General features: G+C 41.9%; 1 protein-coding gene across 1 annotated transcript; it reads right to left on the reverse strand.

Annotated features, from left to right (window-relative positions):
• Positions 1-222: 222 nt before the first annotated feature.
• On the reverse strand, positions 223-9,108 carry CLRN3 (clarin 3). The gene is made up of 3 exons (XM_010285236.1): positions 8,880-9,108; positions 2,774-2,953; positions 223-497 (listed from the first exon to the last, which is right to left on the reverse strand). Exons 1-3 carry the CDS (start codon positions 9,106-9,108, stop codon positions 223-225), a joined length of 684 nt encoding a protein of 227 aa, XP_010283538.1.
• Between the last annotated feature and the right edge of the window lie 542 nt (positions 9,109-9,650).

A 9,650-nucleotide genomic window follows, 5' to 3' on the forward strand; every position in this document is an offset into this window, starting at 1 on the left:
AGCAGAACCGTAAGGTGCATGAGGTCCGTTCCTACGGGACGGTGCTGGCATCATGCACCCTGGGCCATATTTACTCGGAGGTGTTTAGGCAGCACATTTACCCATGGAAACGTAAGTATTACGCCAGCTACTAACAGAACTATACACACAGCTTCGATTTGGATGGAAATGAGCAGGCATGATTGCCCACATTTCCTTTACACCCTCTTTTCAGTGGCATCCTTAAAACAGAATGACGTCTCTTGGTGCATTTTCAATGGGTCTTTCCTGTTCTTTCTTCTTAGAATATCTTGCATGGTCGTAGAAATAAATGATGATGATAGAAGTAATGTTCAGAAAAATGATGAGCAGCATGATCCAGTATGAATATCCGTAAGTGTGTGAAGATTTGCTATGTGTCTGCAGAAAAGAAAAACATCCGTAGGCCAATTTTAGAGACAGGCCATTTTCTTCTATGTTCACAGGAAAAAGTATCATGGCTATAAGTATGAAGATTCCTAGAAAATACAAATACAAATCTTAGAGGTGGAACTGTAGTATTATTTATGCAGCTACTTGTAAATAGTCTACTTAAATAGGTTAGAATACCTGGACTAGGACAAGGATTAATCTAATATTTTCCATTAATAAAATATGACAGCATTTAAAAATTTTTTTTTGTCCCACCTAATAGTATCTGCCAGGTGTTTTGACATTGGTAACTATAATCTTCTGCTAAAATTAATGGACTCTCACTGACTGTTCTTAGATAAGGCCATTTAATGTAACTTCTTAAATTGAATTTAGTGCTGATGAGTATAATATATCCACCCTTTCGGTGATTTGCAAAATGCCTATCTGATATGAGCCTGAATTCATGGGATGTGTAGTATCACAAATGGATAAAATCCTGAGCAACCTGGTCTACCTTCAGGGTTGGCTCAGCTTTGCTCAAGAGCTTAGACTTAGAGACCTCACATTCTTTCCAACCCGAATTATTCAACCATTCTGTGATGAGCCAAAATGAGATACCTTATTAGATATGTATCTATTTCCTATAGACTTCTGCATATAAGTGGAGTCTGGTTACCTCGACGTTTAGCTAATAATGCTTTTAGATCTCTGTTTTCATAGTGCCAGCAGAGGTATAATCTCTGAACTCTCTCTCTATTCCTTCCCTCTAGGTACACCATCTTACAGATGGTCCCTCTGAAACAGGTTTAGGTTTTTGCAGGAGGTCACTGGACTTTCCAGGTCATCTGGTAGGAAAATTAGGAACCTTCAAGATACATTTACACATCAAATGATGCGTGATTTTTCATAAAAATATGCCCACAGCAAAACAGACTTCCAGGTCATAGCACTTACAGGGTTGTAAAAAGTAACCACAATCCTCAGTCAACATGAGGGTTTACTTTCTCACTAATATTTACTTTGGCAAGCCCAGGGTCCTTTCATTTCAGGTCAAAGCTTGCATATTCAGGCGGCATAACGGGTGCTGGGCTTGGGAAACGAACTTTCTCATGTGATGAGACAATGATCTGGTTGTCTCAAAAGTTGAATAATTCTCCAATCTAGGCCTTTGCTCACTTTTCTTATTGTGTTTCAAGGAATCCACAGTTGTTTCAGCATCTATCTTTATATACCGTGTTAGCCACGGCTGGAGAAAAAGGGGTGTATTTCACACCCCCACTTGTACTTGCTATGACCAAGGCTAGGTTTATCTGTACGATTCCCTTTCCACCAAGGTCTGATTTTGGCAAAGGCAGCTCGCAGAGTGCGGCCCCAGGACAGAACACTGCTCAAGGGAAGGCAAGCTCCCGCTCCGCGAGCGGAGCATCTCCGGACCTGAAGAGCTCTTGAAGGACAAAACGCCAATGCTGAAGCACTCTGTAACCAGATGTCTTTAAAGAGAATTTTCCGAGTGCAAACCGAGCGTTAGAGGAACGCGTAATCCTCTTGAGACAAATTGAGTGTGAGAGCTAAGTCATTACCATAGCAAGATGAAGAGGGTAGGAAGGTGCGTTAGGAGCAGCCAGGCTCAAGCCTACCGGGTGAACGAGGGGTTACACCTCCAGGGAGCTGTTTGACGGAGCGTCTCTACCATTTTTTCTTCTGCTTAGGGAATGTTAAAACTTATTTTGTTCTGTGAAAGTGGTTTTTGGAGAAGGAAATAAATTTTGCCGTGACTCTGTCCTCCTAACTGCTCCCCCACTTTCCCCCCCCCGCCCCCCATGTTAATGCTGTTGTGGATGTATTTCGTTCAACACATTTTTCAGAAATGAAGCTAGAGTCCATCCTATAGATTACACCTTAGAGGCCTAATTTGGTATGTCAGTAACCCAGCAACAAATACGCTACAAATACCATTAAATAGTGACATAAGGTTCTTAAGAGGTTACAAATCGCACTGCGGTCACATCCAGTGCATACTTTTCAGTTATAGGTCCGTTCTGTATTTGTCAGCTTACTCTCTTCTTCTCCGTGTGCACCATTGCATGAAATGATGCTACGCCTGTTGGGCCTTCTTCATTTCCATTTTTGCTGCCAGTGAATACAGACTCCTCCTGACCAATGATGCCACTTGAAGTAAATAAAACTATTTGACTGGTACTTAAAAGAAAGTTTTCAGGTATCCCAGAAGACACGGTTAAAAACCAAAACCAACTGAACAGAAAACTTTTCCAAGTGTTTCCTTTTATAGATATATATTTCTTTATCTTGGAATCGATGAGGATACAATACTCATCCATATGGTGGGCAGAAAATGGTCAGCATGGGATGCGTTACTCACCGCATAAGGAATTCCAGGTATAGACTCCAGTGGGTCCCAGAAACGTCTGGTAGGGATTACTGACAGCATTAGTGCAGGTAAATCCAGAACTCAGAAGGGAACTCAGTAAACTGAGAACCAGAATCACAATAATCGCAGTGATCACGCTTTTGGCCTTGCTGTTGCTCAGGTTATCTGCAACTGAAATACAGCGGCTCAGCGTTGATAATCAGCCTTCCCAGCACAGTCCGGTGGGCTCGGATAACCCTATAACTTACTGACATGGCTGTAATTAAATGCTAATAACCAGAGATTTGGCTGATCTGTAGAGATGGGGATGTAGAAGGAACAGTAGGTTTGGACACAGCATATGAACCCCAATCCAAAATGGGGTGAAGGTACATTAGGCTGAAATAAGTGCATGTCTGCTAATCCTGCAGGCACACAAACTTCCCAGGCTTCAGGTTAGGTAGTGAACTTCTCTTCCTTAATACTTCTGTAAATATTTCCTCTTGACATGGCCAGACATAAATTTTATGCCTAAATCGGATCAGAAAACTATGTGTTCCTCTGCCCATCATTCCTGAGATGTCTGGTATCTTCTACAAATGTAGAAATTCTACTGTTTAAAAATTGGCTCCAATTGTAGATTATTTCCTTTTAATATAGCAGCAGTCCCCCTCATATGGAATAAATCTGACAAGGGGAACAGCTTCTAGAAGTCCAGTAAAACCATTAGCGTGGAAGGGTCAGGTGCGTTTGTAGGACAAACGTAACTGAGCATGGTCTTTCATGGACAGATGAGGTGTGGTTGAGCTGGTGTTCGTATCCTGACTAGGTCTGGCTCTTTCCACGTTCTGTGGAAAAAAATAGTGCGGAAGCAGTACTTGCTCCCATCTTTTAAAAGAAGCAACTCCTGCTTTGTTTTCACCAGGAAGACCGGGTGCGTAGAGTGCTCTGGCTCCCAAGGGACTGCACTTCATGCCCACGGCTGGTGGCCCTGGGCTTGGCAAGAGGACGCATGTGGGCTCCTGAGCGGCCGGCTCAGCCCTGCCCTCGGGCTCCTGCTCTCAAGGTCTCCTGAGCCCACGGGTCAAGCTGTCATGCACCTGAGCATCGAGCGTCCTGGCACCTCTCCTTTTTGCTCCAGCTTACTACAGCTGATAGACTCAGGTTGTTGCCCGGTGTAGTTTCTGTAGCTATATGCGTGGCTGGCCATATATACATGGCACATGGCACCAACCTCTCCAGGACTGTAATCAATTTTATTGTTTTTGCCTAAATCCTTCTAGTTATTCGATGTGTTGCTGATCATAAGAGACACAAATGTGAGCACAATATACTCAAAGTGTAATTGCAGTATAGCTGCGTTGAAATATGTTATTTTCCTCCTTTCAATTTAAAGATTGAAAAGGCAACTGTAATGTGCCTGTGGCTGCCTTACCCTGGAACAAATACGACAACAATGTTTTCAAGCTCTATTCAAATGCGTGTTGTGATAGACAGCCATCTGTACGAAAACTTCCTTTCTATGCTGCTTTTAATACAAAGCCATTACTGCAAAGTATTCAGTTGGTGCATAAATTGGAGAAATCATAGCAGAAAAAATAATAAAAACCCCATAAAAAGAAAATAAACACTCATAGCAAAAAGAAGAGCTATTGGAAATAAATGAAAAGGAGAGTTTCACTCTCAGTTTATAAAATATTCCTTGTAGAAGTTAATTTCTGTTTGAGGAAACGGCAGGTAAGGATGTGTTATGGAAATCAGTTTAAATTTAAGCCATTCTCCTAGAAGACCAGGAAAGACAGGCATTGAGGAAACATCACTCAATCAAATGGAAGTGAGCGTGCCGCTGGTTGTACCATGCGCTGGCACCGAAGCAGCCCTACTGCTTGGGCATTGCCCTGTTCAAGAAATAAGTCTGGAGCCGAATCAGACAGGTTTGTGTAATTTCCCCCGGGCAGCCTCACTTAATTTTATTGCTCGGAACATCTCCAGAATTGACTGGCTACACCTCTTGCACCCCCTAATTGATCTTTATCTCAGACAGTGATCCATGGTTTAGGGGATGTAATGTTGTCAGACTCCGCCTGTTATAAGCACGCCTGCAACAGCATAAGACTACAGGTTTTAAAGAAAATGCTGGTTTTGTGGCAGCAGATTTTTTTTTTCTAAACAAAGCAGTCTGCGCAAACTGAAGGAATCTACAGTAGCTGATCTACTTGAATGCGGTCAATGGTAACCCGCAGCTGGATAACCTCTGCGTCGGTGTGAAATAACCTAATTCCAGAATGAAAGCAGAGGATTTTGCTTTTGCCGGGTGTCTCCTTAATTTCCTGTATCTTAGGGTTTTTTTCATCTTTAACTATTGTATAGTTGGACAGAATTTCCCAAACTTTTACTGGCCCGAGCGTGAATGACATCCAGCTGCCAGCCTGGCAGCTTTTCTAAGCAGTGCAGATCTGACAGCTTTTATGAGGTCTACGATCACTTATGCCATATAATGAAATGTTATTAAAAAAAAAAAAAAAATTAGAGTTCAACCTAGCTTCCTACTTTTCAGGAGATCCCACAGCACATCTGGAAACTGGTGATAACATTAATGAAGTTCCAGCAATTTTCAAGCATTTGTCATGTATTTTAAAAGTTAGGAAGTTAATCGATTCCTCTCTGCTATAGCAAATTTCAAAGACTTCCTCATGTGCCGTTGGCCTTGCTGGTTGCCAATAGTCAGATAAATCTTGATTTTACAGGACTCTCTGGGCATGCCTCTTCCTGCACCTTGCTCACAATTTTTACATGTTTGACTTGGAAAAAAGCAAAGCTGTGAACAAGCTCTTTTACAGACTATTATATTCGTAAGTGGTTCCTTTCTAAGAGAAATCATTAAAACAGCTAATGAAGACTCGAAGGACATAAGCTATTTAATAACTTTTACATTCTGCCAGATCATTGTGCTCATCCCCAGAGCCTCTGAAGTAGCCGTATTGATTTATTGCTCTATTAAGGTCATTCGTGGCAGTCTGTTAAGAGGCTACCCTGACTAGGCAGTTCATGCACTGTACACCTGCAGAAACGGTATTCCTTTGTTTGTCTTCCATCTTTATGCTCGGAAATTTCTTTTAACGTTGTGGTTTCCAAAAGGATAACTTATGGTCTTTGTACAGGCTTTGTACGGGTCTTTGTACAGATAATCTGCTTTTGTATGGCCATTAGTAAAAGCCAACCTGGGCTATTGCTAACAAGCAATCTGTATCCCCAAGCTATCCTATTTGATTTATGCTTTCATTATTTCGATTCTCCTTTTCTAACACCCAAATATGACAATGCCATTTGAGGAACACACTCGGCGTGCACAGCAGAGACCCCCGGCCAGGGCATACTTTGCTGAGCAACAGATCGCGCTGTGATTTAAAAGGAAGCTCGTAACTCCTTATTGGAGTCTGAAATGTTAGAGTGGAGAAAGCAGAGCATTTCGTTTCTCCATAGCACAGGCAATCCATTTACTTAAGGATATCATCAAAGGAAAGACATCTACTGTCTTAGGAGGACCTGACTATTTGAATTTAAATATAGTATGTATGCAATTCTGTGAAGTATTGTTCCTATTTCAAGAATGTATGGAATCATACCTAACATAAAATATGAGAATCATGCCTAGTATAGAGCCTAAGAATTAATTTAATATCAGTTAATTTCCTCTTGGATATATGCCCAACTGAACTAGTGAGGGATGTGGACAAATCCGTATTTAGACTATTCATAAAGCACAACTTACTTTCAGGAGCTGTTGAAAGCAGCTATAATCTCCTGAAGCTCATTCATTTTGTTCATCCCTAAATGGCTGATAAGTGAGAACTGGGATAACATTTTTGTCAATGATAAGCACAAAAACCTAAATCTGGTGGGGGGAAAACTACCACCACCACCAAAATGCACGTAGACCATGCGAATATCTGAACTCCTTTACCGATGCAAGTGTTCTGTGAGTGTTTGTCATTAATTGTAATTAAAATCTGTCTGATGGCAGGCCCTGGGATTGGGTTGCGTTGCTGCTGTGCAGACAAAGGCAATTCGTGCCCCGAATTCCTGCCAGACCACATCCTCGCCCTGCAATCAGCTCTCCCCGGGTGGACTCCTGGTTTCACAGGGAGCCCTATGAAAATCAGCAAGAGTCTGCCCGCATGGCGCGAGGTCTGGGGCTTGAGCCAACTGGCATGAGGAGATACAACCATATATATAAACTATTTTTACAAACGCCTATTTACTCTTCTGAAAATTGATTATTCTCATATGACTGCAAACAAACTGGTTTGAACGACTTGTGATTTTGTATTTGTTAGGTAATGATCTCAATATATGCTATATGCTTTGCTAGGAGCACCGCTGTCTTCGGGATTTTCATAACACCATAATTGCTATAATGTGAACCGGCTTGTGTGATATAGCCTTGCCACTGTGGTAATTTGGGTGCCTGTTCGTACAGCTACAATTCCTGGGCTAAATTAAGGTGGGAAAGTGCTAGGAGATGGGAACCACCTGGAGGCTTAGGTCTGCTGTGCTCTACCTCGGTGGCTTGTCTGTGGTGGGACATCTTACAACAGCCTACCAAAAAAGAAAAAAATTTCTTAAAGTACATCTCATGTTTCAAAATCGTTTGACCTACTCTTCCCAATTTTCATTAGGTTTCTTCTGACTGGCTTTTTTCACTTTCACACATGTATATCAGCATTATTGCTTTGAACTCGATGAGACAGCAAGGCACACAAAATGAGTGCAAATCCTTGATCCTTGCAACAGCTTCCAGGCTCGTCTACCTTTGGGCTTTGTGAATGCTTTTCTTCACATCAGTAGACCTACTTGTGCATAGACTTAAATAAATCTTTGCTGAACTGTGTGAAATCAGCATTGAGTCTGTGGTTCGTACCTGATATGCATTATTTCTGGTTTCTGTTTTGCTTTTTCTCATGTTTTGCTTCTTCTCATGTTTTGCTTCTCATACTAGGATTTTTCATGCTGTCTTAACTTTCTCCAAGATTGCGCTAGGTAAAACCCCTTCTGCTCTTCCCATTATAACTTTGTTTTATTCCCACGTAGCATACCTCCTCCCCTCAGTTCTTCTGTCCTCCTTAATTATTTAACCATTTTTATTCTTTTTCTTCTGTAATAATTCTACCATTGGGGATAAATACAAAGTACTGCAGATGCACAAAAAGTAAGATCTGCTGCATATCAACATAAGATACAGCTGAATTTGAATTTACTGGATGTTTTCTGAAATTATATTCTAATAACCTTGTTTCCAAAAGCTTATCTCAGAGTTTTTTTGGAAAGTCACGATGATGAGGAATCACCTGAAAACCGCACGTTGGGTGGGAGAAGAAAGGCCTTGTGAAAGATGACAAGCTATTTTGTAATCCATACTTCAGAGACTAGCTTTAAAAAAATAAGACATGAGCAAGCATAAGGTTTGAAAATACTAACCAAATGGTTGAGTTTGATAACAGCACTTAAAAATGGAATGGCCTGCCCTTAAAGGAAGAAATAAAAGGAATACTGTCATTAATGCGTAGGTGCAGCACACGTATAAACACTGTATCTGTCTAAATTACTGTTTCACATCTTTTGTTCTTTTCCATTCACCAGCCTCATAAAACCTTCTTCTCTAAAAATGATGTTAAATTTGATAGTAGGTGGCAAAATGTTTTAAATCAAACAATTAATTTAACAAAATGAAATTTTAAAAACATCCTGGAAGCTAAATTAGATTTATAATCCTTTAATAAAATGGTAATTGAATGTTGCTTTTCTGTTCCTACTTGAAAACTTCTGAAAATTAATATTAAACTTACAGTAAGTTCCTATTTTGTATTTTTACCTTGTTCCAAGGCATAGGCTAAGGTCACAGGTAATTAGATGAAGCTGCTCCAGCATTTCTGGGCTTTTTGGGGTCTTTTCTTATACCACGGAAATCCCCAACTGATATCTGTATATAAATACAGATATTCTTGCTCTCACTTAAAGTATGAGTCGCAGACGAACGCAAGAATGAGCCGCGGTTCCCACGTCTGCCACCTGCGTTAGCACGAAGACACCATCCGCTTCCCGGCGTAACACCACTCACCTCGGAAAGTCCTTTCCGAAACCTGAAGTCCCGCATCGACGAACTGCTCGCAGGTACCGCTGAAGAGTCCGTAGGTGAGGCTCACGGTAACGCTGGCGTTCGCGCCGGAAAAGCGGACCTCGCTCCTCATCCAGTGCTGGGTCGCCAGAACAACACAGATCATCGCGAAGGAGCAGACGCAGGTAAAAAAGGCGGATGCATACATGGCCGTTTTTTTTCCGGACGGCATTTTGTCCGAGGTTTTATCTTCTCTTTAGTCCTGCTTCGCAGGAGGCTGTCTGCTCCTCCTCGCTATCCGCTCTCTCTGCTAGCAGAAGGTTACCCCGGTAAACCTTACGCAAACGGCAGCAGTAATAAAAATGTAAAATCATTGAACTTTGGTCTGGAGAAAGGGGGTTGCCATAGCTACAGCCCAACCCGCCTGGCAAAGGCCGGCGGGCGGTTTCGGATCGCCTGCCGGACCCGGGCGTTCCGGACCGCGGGCTCCCAGCTCGCCTCGCTGCTCTCGGGGCTTCTTCACTCCCCGACGAGATTCTGTCACCCGTTCTTGCTTTTTTCTCTTGAACGGCTGATAACCAGGCTGGAAAGAAAAAAAAATTTTGCTAAATCTGTATCTAGTTTGTGATGGTAAAGATTAATAAAATGTTCCTTCCCTGTTCAAATTCCCAGCTTGCTTAACAGCTCCCCAACTATCGCTTTTGAGACCTCTTCTAAATTCTTTTTGCTCTTTGTGAAAACCCCGGGTTCATCCCGGCTTTTTAGGGGTAAGGA

This window comes from Phaethon lepturus, unplaced genomic scaffold, assembly GCF_000687285.1.
Source record: "Phaethon lepturus isolate BGI_N335 unplaced genomic scaffold, ASM68728v1 scaffold54514, whole genome shotgun sequence".
NCBI lineage: Eukaryota > Metazoa > Chordata > Aves > Phaethontiformes > Phaethontidae > Phaethon > Phaethon lepturus.

Coding starts and splice junctions, on each gene's coding strand:
- CLRN3 (XM_010285236.1), bottom strand. CDS start 9,108: ATGCCGTCCGGAAAAAAAACGGCCATGTATGCATCCGCCTTTTTTACC. Junction 2,954..8,879: donor TTCGGAAAGGACTTTCCGAG/GTGAGTGGTGTT, acceptor GCTGTATTTCAG/TTGCAGATAACCTGAGCAAC. Junction 498..2,773: donor TACCTGGAATTCCTTATGCG/GTGAGTAACGCA, acceptor TGTATTTTCTAG/GAATCTTCATACTTATAGCC.